General features: G+C 26.7%; 1 protein-coding gene across 2 annotated transcripts in view; it reads left to right on the top strand.

Annotated features, from left to right (window-relative positions):
• The window catches only part of LOC145293309 (WD repeat-containing protein 90-like), a 199,468-nt gene that overhangs the window by 127,485 nt on the left and 45,731 nt on the right, over positions 1-26,252 (top strand). For both annotated transcript variants that reach the window (XM_080139952.1, XM_080139951.1), the window contains 4 exons: positions 3,370-3,441; positions 6,163-6,262; positions 6,475-6,549; positions 13,147-13,193. In XM_080139952.1, coding sequence (XP_079996078.1) covers positions 3,370-3,441; positions 6,163-6,262; positions 6,475-6,549; positions 13,147-13,193 — 294 coding nt within the window. The remainder of the gene's footprint in view (positions 1-3,369; positions 3,442-6,162; positions 6,263-6,474; positions 6,550-13,146; positions 13,194-26,252) is intronic.

The raw sequence follows: 26,252 nt of genomic DNA, 5'->3' as shown, positions 1-26,252 counted from the left end.
ACCGCCTCCTTAAGTAAACACTTCAGCAAATCTCCTCACTAACGTAATGTACTTGCAATAACCCTTATCCCTGAGTGGCTTCCGGGCCTTGATAAGTGGTGATCACTGTGTAAAAAAAAAATAAAAATAAATAAAAAAAAATAAAAAGAATCCTGGCTTCAAAACTATTCCTAGCGCATTTCAACCCGCAGTTGGACATAATAGTAGCTAGCGACGCTAGTCAATATGACGTCGGGACGTGCATGCTACATCGAATGCCGACCAGATGCAAAGGCTGTGCTTTGGCTGCAAAAGCATCACTAATAACATATAAACCTTGGCTTAAGGCTGAACAACCATGGTCGAGGATCCACATCGATTATGTGGGACCTGTGGAGGATTTTTACTACCTGATAGTAGATGACTCTTACTCTAAATGGCCAGAGGTACTAAGATGCAAAAAACCGACCATGGCAACAACGACAAATTTTTTATTGGAATTGTTTGCTCAGTTTGGGGTTGTAGACTGTCTGGTTAGCGACAACGCTACACAGTTCACCTCTACAGAGTTCAGCATATTACCACGCCAGAAGCAACGGCCAGGCCGAACGCTTTGTCAATACGCTTAAAAGGGCATTAAAAAAGGTGTCCAGTACACTGACAAAAAAGGCCCTTCAGCAATTTCTGCAGGTTTACAGAATCACAAGAAAGGCGAACAAACTAGATGCGGGAGCCCCAGCAGAAATCATGTTTGGACGGAAAATAAAATCCGTATTTAATAAACTGCTACCCAAACACATAGTACACAACAGAACCTCTACAATGCCAATGAAACGGTTTAACAGTGGAGATAACATGTATTTTAGACATTTTAGAAATAACGTTTCTTTTTGGGAATAGGGCACGATCTTACGAAGAATCGGCCATGTTACATACATCATTCAGGGCCCATAGTTCCAACATAAGAGGCACCTGAACCAAATCAGGAAACTCTTCTACAATGATCAAGAAGAACCACCGCAGGACGGCAGTGAGGCGATTGAAACTGTGTATGATTGTTTTGACATAAACCCTCCAAAAGGGATATCAGAACCGAGACGCTCTGGCAGAAAGAGGAAGTGCACAGACCCCTTGGTGGTCTGCCCCAAAAGGAAGAAATACTGATTTTCACAACCGCGGAAATTAGCTTACAAGGGGGGTGTTGTGGGGGAATCACCCTTCAAATGGACTGTTCTATCCATTATATAAACCATAGACCTTTTGATTCCAGGTGTGGATTAAACACCAGAGCGACCCTCGCCTGCTCAGTGACGTTTACTACTCTTTTCAGTTGTAACCATTTTACATTGTTGTTCCAGTAATACATTGTTTAAACTCTATTCCGTTGTTCTGTTTTCTTTGTGGCTTATTGCAAGCCATAACAAACAGCTTGCAATATCAACAAAGTGTTTGGCTCCAGAACCACTACTGAATGCACAGCACAATAGTGGTTTAAGAAATTTTGTGGCAGTGACAAGAGCCTTAAAGACTATGAGCATAGTGGTCGGATATAGGATGCTTTCAACGATCAATTAAGAACCTTAGTCAAAGCCAATCCACACATAACTGTTTGAGAACTTGCTCCTGAATTAGACATAATGTATACGATGATTTCCAACCACTTGAAAGAGATTGGAAAGACAAAAAAATTGATAAATGGGTGCCTCACGAATTGAACAATAACAAAAAGAAACGCTGTTATGAAGTGTCATCTCTTTTACGTAACAAGAATGACCCATTTCTCGACTGGCTTGTGACTTGCAATGAAAAGTGGGTTCTTTACAACAACCGATGATGCTCAGCTCAGTTTTTAGACATCAATGAAGCGCCATGACACTTCCCAAAGCTAACGTTGCACCAAAAGAAGGTCATGCTGACTGTTTGGTTGTCTCCAACTGGTCTCATCCATTAGATTTTTGAATGCAGGCGAAACCATTACGGCAGAAAGGTACTGTCAACAAATAGATGAAATACATCAGAAACTTCGACAATAACACCCAGCATTAGTCAACAGAAAAAGCCCAATTCTTCTCCATGACAATGCTCAACTGCACGTTGCTAATGTTGAATGATTGGGTTACAAAACTCTGCCTCATCCACCATACTCTCCAGGCCTCTCACCTACTGACTACCACTTTTTCAAGCATCTCAACAACTTTCTACATAAGAAATGCTTCAAAAAAACCTAAGCAATATCAAAAACACCTTCAGCAACTTCGTCGTCACCAGAACGCAAGATTTTTATGTTATTGGCATAAATATTTGTTTAGCGTTAATTCTGATGGTGCTTATTTCAATCAATAATTTTTTGTTTGAGTTGAGATATGTTCATCTGAATTTAAAAAAACAACACCAAAACTTTCTTGTCAACCTGATAGCATATAATCTGTTTGATAGCATCTTTTGTAATTTCCCAATTTCCCAAAGGCTATGAGATTTTGATGAGACTTGAGCGATTAAAGGCGGCAAAGAAATTGTATAAAAGAAAAGAAATGGATAAGAATAATTGTATGAAGCTAAAGAATTGTTCTGAAGAAAATTTAGAGTTCTTGATGGAAAGCAGAGTTCATTTGGGGTTCAACTCTTTTCTCCTCTGCCTCCAATACTCATTTAAATCGAGGTTGTTGATATGAAAAACAATATTCTTTTCACATAAAGAGTATCGCAAACAAGTGCCTGGGTAATTAACATTGAAGTCTGAATCTCTTGCCGATTGCTTTTGTTGTTTTCTGCTGTTTTGGCAAGACTTTCCCAGTTCCATCTGATGAAGCGCAATAGTTATACGAACTGAAATTTTGTGAAAATTATCACCAAGATAAGATTAATAAATAATTTAAATTATGCAAATACATTTTAATCCATAATATAATAGATGTTGAATAACCTATAATATAGTGGTTGTTTATGTGTATGTTTGTATCTCTAGCTAAAAGTAAAAAAAAAAAAAATTTAAAAAAACCCAACAAAATTGGTGTTATCTTGATTAGTATTGTCCCTGATGAATATCTAAAATTTAGAAAAAGATTTTCTATTCTTTGACTCTAAACTGGCGTAGATGGGAGTCGAGTTTTCTAACTAAAGGGAAGAAACTTTGATTTTTTTAATCAAGGAATTAATTCTCTAATGGTGACTCCTTCCTCAAGGAATCTATAAAAGTGTGTGTATGTCCATAGAAAGGAATGGGCTGGGTGGAGAAGAAAGAGGAAGAAAATGGAGGCAGGGGAAAGACATAGAAGGTTTGATAGAAATATGTTATTCTTTTGCCTTGGGCAACATCGGATAGTCTTGCTAGTCAAATATATGTATGTATGATGTATTATGTTTTTTTTGTTTTTTTTTCTGAAATTTTAGGCCATCAGACCAATCAAGGCAAGTGTTCACAAACATTACATTCCAAAGAATCCAGTCATCAAGAAACATCAGGTAAAAATAAATAAATCAACAGAATTTTTTGATAGATTTTTGGAATTCTGAATATCTACACACTTGTCTCCATAGATACTAGTCACATGACGTAATAAAAATACTTCAGCATTTAACGAAAACTATTCTAAAATTTTAGTAACGACTTTCTTTGAATTTATCAAACAATGCAATAATAAATCCGTTCTAATAATTCATTTTTGAACACATTAAACATTATCTATGAATCTTTATCAAAATAGTGACGTTTGAATTTTAACTTTTAGTCAAGTATAAAAATATTTTTTTTAAAATTTAAGAGATTACTTTAACAACTTATCAGATATATCAATTCTTGTTAGAAATTCCCCATGTATTAAAAATTGAAATTGTTTCACGGATATAAACTCCCTACATATCAATTTTCACATCTGTAGACCAAAAATACAGAGAAGTTTGGTAAAGACTTTCTGCACAGACAGAGACAAGTTTTTTTTTTTGTTTTTTTGTGTGTGTGTGTGTGTGTATATATATATATGCATTTGTTAGAACTTTTTACCATAAATGCTACGCAATTATGCATAATGTAGAAAATATGCATAAATAGAATTGAGCTTAATAGTTAACCAAATTCAATCATCCTATAAGGAACCATTAAAAATGAAAATTAATGAAATTCGTTTTTCAAAAGGAATATGCAAATTAGTCAACCTTTATGAAGTCTCTTGCATATTCATGATTGAATACATTAAGAAATTTGTTTTAATAATTTTTAAATAGAAAAAGTCTGCTTTTTATATCAATGCCAGTGTGTATAGGTAGATGTATGTATGGATATATTTATATCTAACAAGCTGTAAATATACAGCATTGATCAGAAGTTTCCTTACTTTTATTTTTGTTTTGCTCATTATCAATACTCTCCGGCCTTTTGCGGTTTCTCTTAATTTCTAAAGAAATATTTATGAAAATAATTCAATGGATTTAAAAAAAACAAGTGAAGCATGCGTGGTCCCCCGTGAGTGCACAGTGAACGAGGCATAAAAAAAAATGACTAAGTTTAGCATTTGTCACCCCCCTCCCTCTCCTCATTTAACCCCAAAAGTCCCCAGGGGACGTCAAATCATGGTGAAAATGAACAAACGATGCAGTTTTAGGCCTTAACATATGTAAATTTGAGTTCTGCACCACGAGAAAAGCCCTAAAAGTCCCCAAGGCTTTAAGATATTTTAATTTGAGTTCAGCACCATGCAAAACTGCTAAATAGACATACACAGAAAATTGTGGACAAATATGGTAAAATAGTGACAAAAATGGAGTTTTTTTATTAGCCCTAAAAGAGTTCCTGGGTCACACCCAAGAGTTATCGCGAAATATAGACAGACAAAATTATATAGAAATTAGTTACAACTTTTCAGGAAGTTTTATAAAAATCCAAGGCATCAATTTTTTTTAATAAGCATAAAAGTGTCAATTTTAGCCATTTTAACCCGAAAAGTACCTGTAGGGGATCAACCGGAGTTTTCCTAGAAAATCTGTTCTGTTACTTTTTTACTCATATCATGTTTGATGTTTGTGCAAAATTTCAAAAAATTCTAAGGCATAGTTATTGGAAAAAGTGCAGATATACGAACAGATGAACAGATGAGGGTGAATTTACAGGTCCACCCTCCTTTTGTCAAGGACCAATTATTTTTTGGTTCTCCGATTTATCTGAGAGGAACCTATGTTTTCAGTGCTGTCCGTGCGTGCGTCCGATTGCCAGATAATCGTCCATTAGTTTTTCCTGAAATTTTGCCAGAAATTGTATTTCATTAAACAGATGTGCACAGTAAAAAAAAAAAAATTTTTTTGCGAAAATTCTTGTTGCATCCCAAGGAGCTCAAGAGGTAAAAAATGGCCTAAAATGACACGTTTTGCCCTATAGCGTTTGATCCATCCATTAGATTTTCCTGAAACTTGGCCAAAATGTGGAGGCCATTGTTCTTAATATAAATTCAGTATGGGTGACCCTGGCAAAATTCTGGTTTGCATCCGTCTGAGATTTTTAGGGCAAAAAAAAAAACATGCCTTTTTGGAGCTCTTTTTTGATTTGCATGGTGCAGAACTCAAATTTACATATGTTAAAGCCTAAAACTGCACCTTTTGTTCATTTTCACCAGGATTTGATGTCTTCTGGAGATTTTGGGGCTAAATGGTGGCGGGTAAATGCTGAACTGAGTCATTATTTTTATGTCTCATTCACGGTGCACTCACAGGGGGCCATATATGCTTCACTTGTTGAAATGGCTGTTACATGCTGGTCTTTTTTTGCACTTTTTTAAATCAGGTTTCTAATTACTTACTGTATTGTTAATTGATTGCAACTGTTTGAAATTATAACATTTTATTTTTTTTTAAAGTTGGATTGACGATAACTAGCCTGACAATTTTATTATATAAGTTATGCAAATTAAACATTTTTGTTTTATTATTTTTATTAATAATAATAAAAATTTTTGTTATTATTTTATCAATAATAATAAAAATAAACAGTTATGTTATATTTTTATTAATAATAATAAAAATAAATAAACATTATTTTATCACTAATAATAATAATAATAAAAATAAACATTTTTGATGCATAATACTTGTGGATGTCTTTTTTCGTACACTTTTGTATGCACTTGTTTGATATATTTTTCATATCTATATATTTTGTGTATATGTGAACTTTTTCTTTTTTTTTTTTTTTTAAAGCAACAGTATTACCTTGCTTCTCCTGAACAATCCGGTATGAGTTTAAAGCAAGTCCTCGGATACAATGGAAATGGTCGAAACAATCTTGTATGGAATGAAGGTTAGTGTGGAAAAATAAAAAATTGGAAAAGAAAGTAACTTTTCTTTGTGAATTTTTTAAAACTCGGAGCTGCTATATTATGGTAGCATTCACTTTTGTTAGCATTCACTTTTGTTAGCATTCACTTTTGTTAATATTCACTTTTATTTCTTAGAATCCATATTTTGTGTGTAGTTTTATTGTTTGTCAATTTTTTGTTTGTATATTTCTAGATTGGCTTGTTTATAGTCTTGGCTGTATAATCATTGTCCAAGACATTTTGTCTGGAGAACAGAATCACCTTACTGGTCAGTTTTACTTTTATCTTTTTTATTCCTTTGTTGCGTTTTATCTTTCTGTGAATTATTTGAAAAGCATGAACCTATAACCATACAAAAATAACCTCAACACCTTATAATGTACATACTCTGCTTTGCTTGCGGTGTAGTTTGATTACACTTTTTTTTGTTTTGATTCAAAAGAAAGAAACTGTTTATTGTAAGGTAGTCAAACCTTGTTTATGAGTTATTTCCCTTTATTTTTAGTGATTTTTATCTATCATATAAAAGAAACTTTGTATGTGAGGTTGTTCCCTATAGACTCCGAAACGACTCATCTGATTTCTATGAAATTTCTCACAAATGTACTGTATGTATCTGGCAGTATTCTTAGATAGGTTTTGTATCAGAATATCTTCGATAAGTATCGATAATTGAATAAATCAAATGAAAGAAGGAAAAGGCGATTTTGAACAAAATTAACACCTTATTGCAACCTAACATCACAGGTGCATTTGAGAAGTTATTATTCTACTTTAACAGAAAGGCCCAGCATATGAAATTAGCAGTAGGTTCTTTGATATGACAGGGATGCGTTCGAAATGAATGTTTCTTGTTTAAAGCGCAATTTAAAGCGCAATTCAACTATGATACATAATTTTTGCGTTTTAAACTTTAATTCAAGCCTGGTTTTATTAAAAATGTACGGCTAAAAATTAGGTACGATCAATGTATGACTAATTGCTGATGCTGAATAAAGCAACGTCGACGCAGGTGATCAACTGGGTCTGTCAGCATAAAATATCGTAAAACAATCTTGTAATAATTTTAATCTCACCTGTCTGTTTAGATGTATGTATGTGTGTGTGTGTGTATGTCTCGCAAAAACTTTTGACAAAGGCGATGGATCCTGACAAGATTGGTATCATTTTGAAACTCAACGTCTCAGACGACAAATATCAAAAGATTGGCTTAAAATTAAAACATTAATTCCTTCACCCTAAACTCGGCTGTTTTGTACAAGGAGGGATCCGTGTTTTTGACCAACATTTTAGCAAATCATCGTCACCGTTGAATTGACTTCGATTAATTTCAACGCTTTTGACCTCCGGTTGCGTCATGGAGACATCGACTAAGACCTCAGATTTTCTTTCACTTTCTTTTCCGCCTTCAAGCCAGCCTACTTACTACCACTTTTTTAACACCTCCCTTCACCCTGGCTGCCTACTGTTGTTTCGATTTCCTCCTCACGCTACCCCTATCTTCTGTCCACATTCACGGGTGCGAGCCTGCCTGCCTACTACCACTATTTTTTTTGCTCAACACACACCTCCAAACACCCAGGCAACGCCGGGCACCTAGGCTAATTTATATATGTAAAAGGCAACATTTGTGTGTTTCACAAAATCTTTCGACACACGTGACGCATCCTGATGAGATCGGTATCGTTTTGAAGCTCGATGTCTTGGACGACAAATATCGAAAAATTGACCAAAGACATTCATTTCTTCACCCTCAACTGGGCTATTTTGTACAAGGCGGGGGTCACTTTTTCGACTACATTTTTGCAAAGTCATCATACATGCTTCCAACATCGGGTGGCTGCGGGAGTTAAGTGGTTTGCTTTTTTTTCACCTTCTTTTCCTCTTTTGCGTTACAGGTTTGAGCCTGCTCTTTTTTTTTTTTTTTTTTTTTTTTCTCTCTTATTTCAAGGATTACGTAATGGGATTTTTTCCTTTTAAAATAAAAAATGAATTATTGTTCGTTTAAACATTTTTTTTTTTTCACACTTCTCTCCACCCATCTTTTTTTTTTTTTTTTTTTTTTTTTCTGGTTGTATTGACTCCTTACTACACCCAGGCAATGCTGGATACCCCCGCTAGTTAAATATATAAAAGATAAAATGCATGGTTGTGTGTGTGTGCGAGTCTCACAAAAACTTTTGACAGAATCGACAGACTGTCATGAGATCGGTATCATTTTAAAGCTCGACCCTTCAGATGACAAATATCAAGAAATTGGCCAAACACATTAATTCCTTCACCCTAAACTGGGCAGTTTTCTACAAGGAGGGGTCTTTTTCTTTTCTTTTTTTTTGCATTGCCATTTTCGCAAATCATCTTATCGGTTGGATTGACTTCGCTTGATTTCAACATTCCGAACTTCTGGTCGGATGATGCAGACATCGGCAAAGACACCACATTTTTTTTTTTTTTTTCTCCTTCACATTACAGGTTCAAGCCTGCCTGCCTATTACCACTTTTTTTTTTTTTGCTCTCTCTCCACCCAAACTGCCTACTGTTGTTTCGCCCCCACCCCTCAGCTACTACCATATTATTTGTTTAACACCTTTTAATCCACCCCCCCGGGATCCTTACTATACCTCCACACACCTGAGCAATGCCGGGTACCCCTGTTAGTCTATTATATAAAGGAGAGATGTTTGTGTATCTGCTAAAAACTTTTGTCCTCCATATCATACACACACCAACTCGGCATCGTTAGAAAGAACAATCTCTCGGACAAATAATATTTTAAAATTGGAAAAAATGGTCAATTATTTTGTGTAGAAATTGCGTTTTATATCAAGTAGGGGTCACTTAAAATCGTTTCTTTCTAAACAATTTAAACAACTGTGTATGCATTAACCATTGTTCACTGAATTACGTTAAATACAGAAATTTCCAACATGATCTCATAATCAGCGTGCTGGCTCAGTGGATTAGGAGTTTGTCTCATAACATTAGTGTTGAGGTTCGCACACTCCCATCGGTGGACGTTTTTTTTTTTTTTTTTTTTTGCATTTAAACAGAATTGTTTTGTCATTTGTTTACCAGCGGCTAATTATATTAAAACAAAACACAATTTCCTTATACCGATTATTTTTTTAATCAGCGGTTTAAATCAACTGAGGGTAAAATTTGAATTTGAAGGAAACAAAAATTCCAATCCAATCCAATTAAAACTTTATTCTTTAAAACAAATAAAAAGCAAATTTTCTTTAGTTTTCATTTTATTAACAGCTGAAAACTTCTGACAATTCGGGACACTAAAACCAACGCAAAAAACATAACAAAAAAGAAGCTGGTGATTTGCAGAGTGAAATGTTTCAATGACTTTTTAATGAAGCTAAGTTTATAACATTAACCGTACATGCACTGATCATTGATACCTTCTTTTGTTTAACATAACTATAATTTGCGTTGTCATAGCAACTGCATAATAAATGCTACATCGTTAAAGGGTTTGGTTATTAACTTCAGTTGTGCGAGTTCGCACCTGGCACATGTCTTTTTTGCAAAATTTTTGCTTTTTGTTTCACTTCTGGCTGATGGGACCTGATATTTTTATTCATTTTTTTTTTTTTTTTTTTTTTTTTGCAATCCCAACCCCTTGCTCTCACAATTTTTTTTTTTAACAACCACGTAACGCTAAGCCCATCCCATTGATCCCGTTGTCACAACGACTTTACTCACAGATTATTTTTAGCAAATCCTTAAAGACTGAGATACTCATGTATTTATTTATTTTCTGCCGTAAGAGAATATTTTAAAAAAATTATTTATATGAATCTAAAAAGATATTTGCCAAAAAGTAACTCTCGACTGAAACTTGTGAGTCAATTTATTTTATTGTTTATTTTAATACCGCAACAGATTTTTATGTTTTGCGCAGACAAACCCAGTAGTTCGTTCGTGTCAAAGTTGCTTTAATAGCAAATCAGCAGCAGGACCAAATAGTCGTACATAATTTAGTTGTACATTTTTAGTAAAACTCCTTATGTAGACTAAAATGTCCGATTGGCTCCTACTGATTCAAGTAACTTTGCACGTTTCTATATGACAAATAACAGAAGCAATCAGTCATACATTAGTCAGACATCATTTTATTTGTACATGTTTAGTAAAACCCATTCAAGCCATTATATATAAAAATAATTTAATAAACTCAACAGTAGGTTCTTTAAAGTGTAATGTAGACTACAATGTATTGTGGACTATCATTGCGGATAGGCATGTGAAGCTTCCTCTCGATGCACCATGATGGGTTCCCAACTAGAGCAGGCAATCAATTGATTGAACAATTGACAATTTCACCAATTTCAATGACAATAAAAATATGGGTGCGTGAAACATTTGTTTATCGTCATTCAATCCCGGGCAACGTCTGGTCTCCCTGCTAGTCACTGAGATGTAAGAGAATAGTGTGAATTAGAAGTTGTATTTATGGAAACATTGTAAATGAAGAGTTGTGCAACAATATGTTTGTTCACATTACATTTTTTTTCGCACATGTGAAACTACAGCGAAAAAAAAAACAAAAACAACTCCAAGAATATGAAACCTTCTATGGAGCCTTTAACTTTTCTCCTTTCTTTTTCAAGATGGCAACCAACATACCTGATGAAGGTTGAAGGCTGCATCGACCAAAATGTTGCACAAATAACACTCAAGATGGGAACAATAGTTCGATCAGAACAAATAATTCAAACAATCGGCCCTCATCTAAAAAATTCAGAACTGTTCGCGAGAGAATAGCTGTAGCATGGAAAGCTTTGAAAAAAAATAGAAAAGAACTCTTCACTTCGAAATGGATGCCATTTAATATGAAATACAAAATCTACAACCTTATTTCTTGTCTTGGAGCTATAAATTGTACCTCATAAAATATAAATAAAAACAACCATTACATGTGATGACGTATGGAGTTGTCGGCTGTAAACCTAACTTTTCGGTCCCCTGACAAACGAGGGATTGGACCAAGTAATTCACTCCAATTCATCTGTTCATTTGTTTGCACTTTTCTCAATAACTACACTTTGGATGTTTTTTTAAAGTTTGCACAAACATTAGTCATGGTGAAAGTAAATTTTTCACTCATGGAGAGTGACCCCACATGCTTGATTTATTTTTCTACTATTTAAACATTTCCAAAAGAATGCGTTTATGTCTTTCCTCATGTTTTCTTACAGAAATCTTTTATCTAATTTGGAAGTCAGTTGTTCTGCTAATATAATCCAATATATCCTAGTATTGTTGCTATAGTTTGGTGATCTTTACTGAACATCTGTTTAATGCATTTTTATGTGCTTAATAAAAAATCCACTAGATAGAGATTAAAAAAAATTATATACATTAATGAAGAAGATAGACAGATGACAGAACCCAATACTTGACATAAGTGGGAGTCAACAATATGCTTAATAGATTATAAAAATGATATAAGTTCAAATCCCATCATATATTTACATAGGGTAAGGTATGAACCAATCCATAACTATTAGAATGTGTTAAATGGCAATAGAAATTCCTTTATGAACTGTGCTCAGATTTTTTTATAGTTTAAGTAAAGCTTAGTATTATTAATTATAATTATTATGGCATACTCACGTTGATACACCGGTTCTTGCTGGATCACCAAAGTTAAGCAACATTGACCTGGTCAGGACTAAATGGGTGACCATTTGGGACTTCCAGGTGCTGTATGTGCTCTCCGCTTATCTCGGCATTGTTTGCAGTCGTCCTAGACTTCTCCTTGCCACTGGACTCAACCAGTGCCGATTCAGGAAAGGTATGGTTGGAGATTGCGCAACCCTTGCCTCACAATTACACGCGCAACTGCCCCTGCAGGGGGTATCCTTTGTCTTTCGAGACTGAACGGAGGCATCAATTAATTCAGAAAAAAGTTTTAATGCATTGTAAAATAATTGTGGCTGTGCAAACTGGTAATAATCAAGACAAAAGCAGTGGAATTATATAATTCACAAAAAGTGTATTGAGAAAAGAATGCTATATAAGTACACTTCATGATTCTGGGGCCATAACTGCCCTGATGATTAAATGTAACTGTATTTATAGTCTCTGGCTAAGTCGATTTATTCCTGAAATGAGTAGATCAGCTTACCTATAATAAAAATGTATTAAAATGAAAATTTATCATTGGTAGTAATCACTCCTGACAAAGCTTGAAGCCACTTTATGTAAAGAGCTAATAAAAGTAATAAAAGTAAAATAATATCACTTCAAGGTTGAAAATTAGCCAACAATTAGTGTTAAGTGAATAGATTCCGAGAAAATAGCAATTCTTCCCCCTTTGCCAGAAACATCACTCATGGCATGTGAGGACTAAATAACAAAATGAAGCAAGAGTTACAAGCAAAAATCAATCCAAGGTTCACTGTGTTTAAATTGGTTAATATCTTGAACTGATTTTCTCGACTGGCATCAATTATCAACACTTCTCGTCTTCTACGATGAGGCAAGCGATATCATAATTTAACGAAATCTTCAAACTACATAGACAATTTAACATGTACACATCAGTATTCTTTGACATATTTTTAAAAAATATATTTTTAAAAAATATATTTTTTAAAAATATATATTTTTTAAAAAATATATATTTTTAAAAAATATATTTTTTAAAAATATATTTTTAGAAAATATATATTTTTTAGAAAATATATATTTTTTAAAAATATATTTTTAAAAATATATTTTTAAAATATATATTTTTTAAAAATATATATTTTTTAAAAATATATTTTTAAAAAATATATATTTTTTAAAAAACATTTCTTTCTAAATATTTTCTTTCTTTTCATTTTTTTTTTTTTTTTTCCTGCAGGTCATCCTCAAGAAGTTTCCACATTGGCCATTCGGAAGGATAAGAAGGTTATTATGAGTTTTTTTTTATGTTGCTTTTCTATCGTTATTTCATACGGATACAGTTTGTTTGTTTGAAAGTTGAATTATTTTTAACTAACAGGGGTGCCCGGCATTGTCCAGGTGTTTGTCGGTGTGTGTGTAGCGAAGAAAAAAAATGTTGGTAGTCAGGTAGGCTCAAATCTGAAGCCTTGAGCCAAAGTCGAAAAAGAAAATGTGACACGTTACCGCGACGCTAAGAGAGCAGAGGAGTGAGGATGGTTGAAATTAAAACCGAACGTTTGCTTTTCTAGGTCAAACATCACGACATAGAGAAATTAAATCACGCAGAGCCACTTAAGCTTTACGCTTTCTGCCTATTTGTTTGTTTCTCCAAGATGTTTGGGAAAACCAGCTTCCCCCAAAAAAAGGGGAGTGTCCAAATGATTAGCAATTGTCTAATATGATGGGGTTTCCCCACATTGATCAATGTGGGGAAACCCCATCATATTAGACAATTGCTAATGTGTTCTCGGCATGTCCAGAAGCAATGAACTTTGATCACATTGCTTCTGGACATGCCGAGAACACACTTCGCTTTTGCTTGGTTTAAAAACATGTGGCTATTTATATGTACAATATTTAAATAGGTGTATTAAAAGTACAATATGATAAAATTTACATTTTTTTCCCCTCCCGCCTACTTATCGTTAATTACGAGCTAGACATTTTAATATATTATAACTGGATTTGTAGTTAATATTATTTATCAATTTAGAATTTTGAGTCGTTTTACATTGGCATCATTATGTAAGATTTTTGTTTTCAATTTTAATTTTTCTAAATTCTGAGTGTCATCACGTTTTTTAGGTGTTTGAGAAGTGGAGTGTTAATTAACAATAACAAAATTAAATTTATCATCTATATATAAAAGCGAAAATGTGTGTATGTTTATGTGTCTGCTAAAAATTTCTATATATATAAAAGCGAAAATGTGTGTATGTTTATGTGTCTGCTAAAAATTTCTATAAATATATATATATAAAAGTGAAAATGTGTGTATGTTTATGTGTCTGCTAAAAATTTATATATAATTTTTGTATGTATCGAAAAGGCTTTTTTTGTCGACGGTCTCGCTTAGAACTGTTCATATAGCCCCTAGATCATTTTTTGTCAACGGTCTCTCTTAGAACTGTTCATATAGCCCCTAGATCATAATATGTACGATTTGCGAATGCGCGTTGCGTCTAGATTTATTTTCAGCGACTTTTACAAAATTATTGCTATTTCAGCCCATCTTGTGTTCGTTCAGCTTTTTTGTATAAAAGCGAAACTAATTCAAAGCTAAGGCACCATTCCCGGCAATCGCACCGAGGAACGTCCAGAAGCAATCAGCTTTGATCAATGTGGGGGTCAAACTCCTTATATCAGACAATTGCTATTCAATCTGGACAATGGGGAGCTGGTTTCCCCCTCCCCAACATCTTGTGGAAAAAACCAGCCAAAGTTGGGTAAACAAACCCAAAAGCTGCCCCGCAGCAAAAGTTAACTCTGCTACTTCTATTTGATCTCATTAATGAGGTCAAATAGAAGCAGCAGAGTTAAATTTATTGCGGGCACATGTTAATTCTGTTAATACTTTTAAATAAATTCAAACGTGTTTCAGCTAGTCTGTATTGCTGGCCGAGCGGGTAACGTGTCAGGTTTTTTGCACACTTTATCTAAAGGTTGTGAGTTCGAATCGTGGTTTGAGATGTCTTCTTTTTTTTTCTTTTTTTTCTATTTTTAAAGGTTTAATATCAAAACAGGGTTATTTAAGCTATTTTTCACGTTCTATGTTTTTTTTCTGTTTTTATTTTTCACATTTAAAAAAAAAAGTTTTAACATTTGTTTTTCTGGGGGGGTTTTTCCATCACATTCGCATTTTTTTTTTTGTTTTTGTTTTTCCGATTTTAAGAAATTTTAACATCGTTCGTTTGCCTTACGTTAGTTTTTTTATTTTTTTTTAAGTTTTAACATTTCTTTTTTATAATATTTAAACAGGGTTCTTACTTCGCTTCTTCTTTTGTTTGATTTGAGGTGGGGGTCAAATAAAAACTTTGCTTTCAATGTGGTTTGCAAACTACGCGTGTGCTAACCGTCATTATGTTCTTCTGTTTTACAACGTTATGACATCTGTGTCTTAATGGGTCCATCGATAAGGCGTTTGCTTGCTAACTTAAGTTATGCAAGTTCGCACCTGGCACATGTCGAATATTTTTTTTCCACTTAAAAAATTTTGCTGCTGGCTGATGCCACTCAAATCTCATTTTTAATGACCGGGCAATATGCCCCTCCCCCCAGGTAGTTTATTATATAAAAGGGAAAATGTGTGTGTGTGTGTGTGTGTGTTTGTATGTCTGCCGAAAACTTTTGACACATGGTGAACACGTCATATGTCGCGGTGGCCGCAGGGTCTAAGCAGTTGGCTTCTTTTTTTCTTTTTTTTTTTTTCACCTTCTTTTCCTCCGTCGCGTTAAAGGTTCGAGCCTGCCTACTACTTTTTTATCACACCTTCCTGCATCTAATTTTTTTTCTTTTTCAATATCCTTACTACACCACCTCCACACACTCGGACAATGCCCCTAGTACCCTGCTAGTTTACTATAAAAGACAAAAAACTTCTAACACATCACGGACAAAAAAACTTGTTAGAAAAAAAAAAAAAAAAAAATTTATTTGTCCTTTGGGAGAAAGTCTCGAGTAAAAATGGTTACATTGGTTATACAAGGAACACATTGTCCGGACGACTAACATTTTTGTATTTTGATTATTCGGTTTTGAGCTGGAGTGTTATTTGCCATTTTTGTATCAATTCACATCCATAGTGATTTGATAATTTGTTTCTGAATCCGTAGAAGGATTAATAATTTAAGACTAAGCTTATTTCCTTCAATAATTACAAGAAACCTTCTCAACGACAAATAGCAATAAAGATACGTTACATGAAAGCACTTCATTCAAACTCCTCAGCTTAACGTGCACAGGGAACATGAGTTGGAACAGATACATCAAGAGCATTGCCAAGGCTGCTGCGAATGAGGTGGGCTGTCTCTATCGTGCTAGAAAGTAACTAACGCCTGAAAGTATCCTGCACCTCTACAAGGTCATCATTCGTCCATGTATGGAGTATTGTTGTTACATTTGGGCTGGTGCATCTACTACTTGTCTCTCACTCCTAGACAAGGTTCAAAAGAGAGTCGCCAACCTGATAGGTCCTGAACTGTCACCTAAGCTTCAACCTCTGTCCCATCAACAAAATGTTGCATCCCTCTGCCTGTTGTAGCAGAAACAAATGGAACTTTTTTCTTTTAACGAATCAATGCCTCTCCCCTGTGCTATTTGGCCACATATTGACCAATCAGGGGTACAGCGCATTGATCCTTCCTATCCCCTAAGGAATTAGGCCAGCATCCAGTTTAAGGAATAAGAACTCATCCTTACTGAGAGAGACGCCAAACAGAACGGACCTCCCTTTTCTTCTCTCTCTCCACCTCGGTGTTTTTTCTAATGGTATCTACGATTCCACTGGGAATAACAACCGTGATAGCACCAGGTAGCCGGAGTCCAGCTTTTGACAAGGAACATATCACATTCTCCTTAATAAACCTTTTCTGTGTTACCTTTTATGAAGTTGTTGCGTTCATCATTTCAGAAGCTTGTGTGGAATTATTTATTTTATTAGGTTGTGCCTTAAAAGCATTAAAACCCTAAACTGTTTTACAAGTATTTTAACGATAGATGCTCTGATGAACTACAAGCTCTTGTAACTCCTCAACGTAAATACACCTGACAAACCTGACAAGCAGCAAAGTCCCACCCCTACACAGTAAAGATCACTAGATGTAAGAAAACCTTCTACTCTAATAGTTTCTTCCTCAGAACTGCTAGACTTTGGAACTCCCTTCTGGGATTCTGCTTTTCCAACTGTACTGACATGCAGAAGTTTAAGTGTAATATGAGCAGACACCTTGCTGCCCAACTTCCTACATAGTATCCTTGAAATAGTAGTCCCTACATTAAAGTGGCACTGTGCCTTAGTTAGGGTGAAACTGGAATTAAAAAAAATATTTTTTAATGAAATAAAAATTTGTATTAAATGTTATCAACTCCTATAAAAAAATTTCAGAAAATAAATATCAAAACGATAAATTAATATGAAAATTGGAAACGACACTTAATATAAGAACAGTAGATTGAATACTAAAATTGATACAAAATAAAATGAATAATAAAAATATACAAAATAAATTATATAATAAAAATATACAAAATAAATTATATAATAAAAATATACAAAATAAATTATATAATAAAAATATACAAAATAAATTGAATAATAAAAATGAAACAAAATAAATTGAATAATAAAATAAATTGAATAATACAAAATAAATTATATAAAAAAATATACAAAATAAATTGAATACTAAAAATGATACAAAATAAATTGAATAATAAAACTGATACAAAATAAATTATATAATAAAAATGATACAAAATAAATTATATAATAAAAATGATACAAAATAAATTGAATAATAAAACTGATACAAAATAAATTGAATAATAAAAATGATAAAAAATAAATTGAATAATAAAACTGACAAAATAAATTATATAATAAAAATGATACAAAATAAATTGAATAATAAAAATGATACAAAATAAATTGAATAATAAAAATGATACAAAATAAATTGAATAATAAAAATGATACAAAATAAATTGAATAATAAAAACGATACAAAATAAATTATATAATAAAAATGATACAAAATAAATTGAATAATAAAAATGATACAAAATAAATTGAATAATAAAACTGATACAAAATAAATTGAATAATAAAACTGATACAAAATAAATTGAATAATAAAAATGATACAAAATAAATTGAATAATAAAAATGATACAAAATAAATTGAATAATAAAAATGATACAATATAAATTGAATAATAAAAATGATACAAAATAAATTGAATAATAAAACTGATACAAAATAAATTGAATAATAAAAACGATACAAAATAAATTATATAATAAAAATGATACAAAATAAATTAAATAATAAAAATGATACAAAATAAATTGAATAATAAAAACGATACAAAATAAATTATATAATAAAAATGATACAAAATAAATTGAATAATAAAAATGATACAAAATAAATTGAATAATAAAACTGATACAAAATAAATTGAATAATAAAAATGATACAAAATAAATTATATAATAAAAATGATACAAAATAAATTGAATAATAAAACTGATACAAAATAAATTGAATAATAAAAATGATACAAAATAAATTATATAATAAAAATGATACAAAATAAATTATATAATAAAAATGATACAAAATAAATTGAATACTAAAAATGATACAAAATAAATTGAATAATAAAACTGATACAAAATAAATTGAATAATAAAAATGATACAAAATAAATTGAATAATAAAAATGATACAAAATAAATTGAATATTAAAACTGATACAAAATAAATTGAATAATAAAAATGATACAAAATAAATTATATAATAAAAATGATACAAAATAAATTGAATAATAAAAATGATACAAAATAAATTGAATAATAAAACTGATACAAAATAAATTGAATAATAAAAATGATACAAAATAAATTGAATAATAAAAATGATACAAAATAAATTGAATAATAAAAATGATACAAAATAAATTGAATAATAAAACTGATACAAAATAAATTGAATAATAAAAACGATACAAAATAAATTATATAATAAAAATGATACAAAATAAATTGAATAATAAAAATGATACAAAATAAATTGAATAATAAAAACGATACAAAATAAATTATATAATAAAAATGATACAAAATAAATTGAATAATAAAAATTATACAAAATAAATTGAATAATAAAACTGATACAAAATAAATTGAATAATAAAAATGATACAAAATAAATTATATAATAAAAATGATACAAAATAAATTGAATAATAAAACTGATACAAAATAAATTGAATAATAAAAACGATACAAAATAAATTATATAATAAAAATGATACAAAATAAATTATATAATAAAAATGATACAAAATAAATTGAATACTAAAAATGATACAAAATAAATTGAATAATAAAAATGATACAAAATAAATTATATAATAAAAATGATACAAAATAAATTGAATAATAAAACTGATACAAAATAAATTGAATAATAAAAACGATACAAAATAAATTATATAATAAAAATGATACAAAATAAATTATATAATAAAAATGATACAAAATAAATTGAATAATAAAAATGATACAAAATAAATTGAATAATAAAAATGATACAAAATAAATTGAATACTAAAAACGATACAAAATAAATTATATAATAAAAATGATACAAAATAAATTGAATACTAAAAATGATACAAAATAAATTGAATAATAAAAATGATACAAAATAAATTGAATAATAAAAATGATACAAAATAAATTGAATACTAAAAATGATACAAAATAAATTGAATAATAAAACTGATACAAAATAAATTGAATAATAAAAATGATACAAAATAAATTGAATACTAAAAATGCTACAAAATAAATTGAATACTAAAACTGATACAAAATAAATTGAATAATAAAAATGATACAAAATAAATTGAATAATAAAAATGATACAAAATAAATTGAATAATAAAAATGATACAAAATAAATTGAATAATAAAACTGATACAAAATAAATTGAATAATAAAAACGATACAAAATAAATTATATAATAAAAACGATACAAAATAAATTATATAATAAAAATGATACAAAATAAATTGAATAATAAAAATGATACAAAATAAATTGAATAATAAAAACGATACAAAATAAATTATATAATAAAAATGATACAAAATAAATTGAATAATAAAAATGATACAAAATAAATTGAATAATAAAACTGATACAAAATAAATTGAATAATAAAAATGATACAAAATAAATTATATAATAAAAATGATACAAAATAAATTGAATAATAAAACTGATACAAAATAAATTGAATAATAAAAACGATACAAAATAAATTGAATAATAAAAACGATACAAAATAAATTATATAATAAAAATGATACAAAATAAATTATATAATAAAAATGATACAAAATAAATTGAATACTAAAAATGATACAAAATAAATTGAATAATAAAAATGATACAAAATAAATTATATAATAAAAATGATACAAAATAAATTGAATAATAAAACTGATACTAAATAAATTGAATAATAAAAACGATACAAAATAAATTATATAATAAAAATGATACAAAATAAATTATATAATAAAAATGATACAAAATAAATTGAATAATAAAAATGATACAAAATAAATTGAATAATAAAAATGATACAAAATAAATTGAATACTAAAAACGATACAAAATAAATTATATAATAAAAATGATACAAAATAAATTGAATACTAAAAATGATACAAAATAAATTGAATAATAAAACTGATACAAAATAAATTGAATAATAAAAATGATACAAAATAAATTGAATAATAAAAATGATACAAAATAAATTGAATAATAAAAATGATACAAAATAAATTGAATACTAAAAATGATACAAAATAAATTGAATAATAAAAATGATACAAAATAAATTGAATACTAAAAATGATACAAAATAAATTGAATAATAAGACTGATACAAAATAAATTGAATAATAAAAATGATACAAAATAAATTGAATAATAAAAATGATACAAAATAAATTGAATAATAAAAATGATACAAAATAAATTGAATAATAAAACTGATACAAAATAAATTGAATAATAAAAACGATACAAAATAAATTATATAATAAAAATGATACAAAATAAATTGAATACTAAAAATGATACAAAATAAATTGAATAATAAAACTGATACAAAATAAATTGAATAATAAAAACGATACAAAATAAATTATATAATAAAAATGATACAAAATAAATTATATAATAAAAATGATACAAAATAAATTGAATAAAAAAAATGATACTAAATAAATTGAATAATAAAACTGATACAAAATAAATTGAATACTAAAAACGATACAAAATAAATTATATAATAAAAATGATACAAAATAAATTGAATACTAAAAATGATACAAAATAAATTGAATAATAAAACTGATACAAAATAAATTGAATAATAAAAATGATACAAAATAAATTGAATAATAAAAATGATACAAAATAAATTGAATAATAAAAATGATACAAAATAAATTGAATAATAAAACTGATACAAAATAAATTGAATACTAAAAATGATACAAAATAAATTGAATAATAAAACTGATACAAAATAAATTGAATAATAAAACTGATACAAAATAAATTGAATACTAAAAATGATACAAAATAAATTGAATAATAAAACTGATACAAAATAAATTGAATAATAAAACTGATACAAAATAAATTGAATAATAAAAATGATACAAAATAAATTGAATAATAAAAATGATACAAAATAAATTGAATAATAAAAATGATACAAAATAAATTGAATAATTAAACTGATACAAAATAAATTGAATAATAAAAATGATACAAAATAAATTGAATAATAAAACTGATACAAAATAAATTGAATAATAAAAATGATACAAAATAAATTGAATAATAAAACTGATACAAAATAAATTGAATAATAAAAATGATACAAAATAAATTGAATAATAAAAACGATACAAAATAAATTATATAATAAAACTGATACAAAATAAATTGAATAATAAAAATGATACAAAATAAATTATATAATAAAACTGATACAAAATAAATTGAATAATAAAAATGATACAAAATAAATTGAATAATAAAAATGATACAAAATAAATTGAATAATAAAAATGATACAAAATAAATTGAATACTAAAAACGATACAAAATAAATTATATAATAAAAATGATACAAAATAAATTGAATACTAAAAATGATACAAAATAAATTGAATAATAAAAATGATACAAAATAAATTGAATAATAAAAATGATACAAAATAAATTGAATACTAAAAATGATACAAAATAAATTGAATAATAAAACTGATACAAAATAAATTGAATAATAAAAATGATACAAAATAAATTGAATACTAAAAATGATACAAAATAAATTGAATACTAAAACTGATACAAAATAAATTGAATAATAAAAATGATACAAAATAAATTGAATAATAAAAATGATACAAAATAAATTGAATAATAAAAATGATACAAAATAAATTGAATAATAAAAATGATACAAAATAAATTGAATAATAAAACTGATACAAAATAAATTGAATAATAAAAACGATACAAAATAAATTATATAATAAAAACGATACAAAATAAATTATATAATAAAAATGATACAAAATAAATTGAATAATAAAAATGATACAAAATAAATTGAATAATAAAAACGATACAAAATAAATTATATAATAAAAATGATACAAAATAAATTGAATAATAAAAATGATACAAAATAAATTGAATAATAAAACTGATACAAAATAAATTGAATAATAAAAATGATACAAAATAAATTGAATAATAAAAATGATACAAAATAAATTATATAATAAAAATGATACAAAATAAATTGAATAATAAAACTGATACAAAATAAATTGAATAATAAAAACGATACAAAATAAATTGAATAATAAAAACGATACAAAATAAATTATATAATAAAAATGATACAAAATAAATTATATAATAAAAATGATACAAAATAAATTGAATACTAAAAATGATACAAAATAAATTGAATAATAAAAATGATACAAAATAAATTATATAATAAAAATGATACAAAATAAATTGAATAATAAAAATGATACAAAATAAATTGAATACTAAAAACGATACAAAATAAATTATATAATAAAAATGATACAAAATAAATTGAATACTAAAAATGATACAAAATAAATTGAATAATAAAACTGATACAAAATAAATTGAATAATAAAACTGATACAAAATAAATTGAATAATAAAAATGATACAAAATAAATTGAATAATAAAAATGATACAAAATAAATTGAATAATAAAAATGATACAAAATAAATTGAATACTAAAAATGATACAAAATAAATTGAATACTAAAAATGATACAAAATAAATTGAATAATAAGACTGATACAAAATAAATTGAATAATAAAAATGATACAAAATAAATTGAATAATAAAAATGATACAAAATAAATTGAATAATAAAAATGATACAAAATAAATTGAATAATAAAACTGATACAAAATAAATTGAATAATAAAAACGATACAAAATAAATTATATAATAAAACTGATACAAAATAAATTGAATACTAAAAATGATACAAAATAAATTGAATAATAAAACTGATACAAAATAAATTGAATAATAAAAACGATACAAAATAAATTATATAATAAAAATGATACAAAATAAATTATATAATAAAAATGATACAAAATAAATTGAATAAAAAAAATGATACAAAATAAATTGAATAATAAAACTGATACAAAATAAATTGAATACTAAAAACGATACAAAATAAATTATATAATAAAAATGATACAAAATAAATTGAATACTAAAAATGATACAAAATAAATTGAATAATAAAACTGATACAAAATAAATTGAATAATAAAAATGATACAAAATAAATTGAATAATAAAAATGATACAAAATAAATTGAATAATAAAAATGATACAAAATAAATTGAATAATAAAACTGATACAAAATAAATTGAATACTAAAAATGATACAAAATAAATTGAATAATAAAACTGATACAAAATAAATTGAATAATAAAACTGATACAAAATAAATTGAATAATAAAAATGATACAAAATAAATTGAATAATAAAAATGATACAAAATAAATTGAATAATAAAAATGATACAAAATAAATTGAATAATTAAACTGATACAAAATAAATTGAATAATAAAAATGATACAAAATAAATTGAATAATAAAAACGATACAAAATAAATTATATAATAAAACTGATACAAAATAAATTGAATAATAAAAATGATACAAAATAAATTGAATAATAAAACTGATACAAAATAAATTGAATAATAAAAATGATACAAAATAAATTGAATAATAAAAACGATACAAAATAAATTATATAATAAAACTGATACAAAATAAATTGAATAATAAAAATGATACAAAATAAATTATATAATAAAACTGATACAAAATAAATTGAATAATAAAAATGATACAAAATAAATTGAATAATAAAACTGATACAAAATAAATTGAATAATAAAAATGATACAAAATAAATTGAATAATAAAAACGATACAAAATAAATTATATAATAAAACTGATACAAAATAAATTGAATAATAAAACTGATACAAAATAAATTGAATAATAAAAATGATACAAAATAAATTGAATAATAAAACTGATACAAAATAAATTGAATAATAAAAATGATACAAAATAAATTGAATAATTAAACTGATACAAAATAAATTGAATAATAAAAATGATACAAAATAAATTGAATAATAAAAATGATACAAAATAAATTGAATACTAAAAATGATACAAAATAAATTGAATAATAAAAATGATACAAAATAAATTGAATAATAAAAATGATACAAAATAAATTGAATAATAAAAATGATACAAAATAAATTGAATAATAAAAATGATACAAAATAAATTGAATAATAAAAATGATACAAAATAAATTGAATAATAAAAATGATACAAAATAAATTGAATACTAAAAATGATACAAAATAAATTGAATAATAAAAATGATACAAAATAAATTGAATACTAAAAATGATACAAAATAAATTGAATAATAAGACTGATACAAAATAAATTGAATAATAAAAATGATACAAAATAAATTGAATAATAAAAATGATACAAAATAAATTGAATAATAAAAATGATACAAAATAAATTGAATAATAAAACTGATACAAAATAAATTGAATAATAAAAACGATACAAAATAAATTATATAATAAAAATGATACAAAATAAATTGAATACTAAAAATGATACAAAATAAATTGAATAATAAAACTGATACAAAATAAATTGAATAATAAAAACGATACAAAATAAATTATATAATAAAAATGATACAAAATAAATTATATAATAAAAATGATACAAAATAAATTGAATAATAAAAATGATACAAAATAAATTGAATAATAAAACTGATACAAAATAAATTGAATACTAAAAACGATACAAAATAAATTATATAATAAAAATGATACAAAATAAATTGAATACTAAAAATGATACAAAATAAATTGAATAATAAAACTGATACAAAATAAATTGAATAATAAAACTGATACAAAATAAATTGAATAATAAAAATGATACAAAATAAATTGAATAATAAAAATGATACAAAATAAATTGAATAATAAAAATGATACAAAATAAATTGAATAATAAAAATGATACAAAATAAATTGAATACTAAAAATGATACAAAATTAATTGAATAATAAAACTGATACAAAATAAATTGAATAATAAAACTGATACAAAATAAATTGAATAATAAAAATGATACAAAATAAATTGAATAATAAAAATGATACAAAATAAATTGAATAATAAAAATGATACAAAATAAATTGAATAATTAAACTGATACAAAATAAATTGAATAATAAAAATGATACAAAATAAATTGAATAATAAAAACGATACAAAATAAATTATATAATAAAACTGATACAAAATAAATTGAATAATAAAAATGATACAAAATAAATTGAATAATAAAACTGATACAAAATAAATTGAATAATAAAAATGATACAAAATAAATTGAATAATAAAAACGATACAAAATAAATTATATAATAAAACTGATACAAAATAAATTGAATACTAAAAATGATACAAAATAAATTATATAATAAAACTGATACAAAATAAATTGAATAATAAAAATGATACAAAATAAATTGAAT

Source organism: Euprymna scolopes, chromosome 14 (genome assembly GCF_053919585.1).
Source record: "Euprymna scolopes isolate OS-2025 chromosome 14, ASM5391958v1, whole genome shotgun sequence".
Classification (NCBI taxonomy): Eukaryota; Metazoa; Mollusca; class Cephalopoda; order Sepiida; family Sepiolidae; genus Euprymna; species Euprymna scolopes.
The sequence above is the reverse complement of the archived record's forward strand: the minus strand, read 5'-3'. Positions and strand labels throughout refer to the sequence as shown.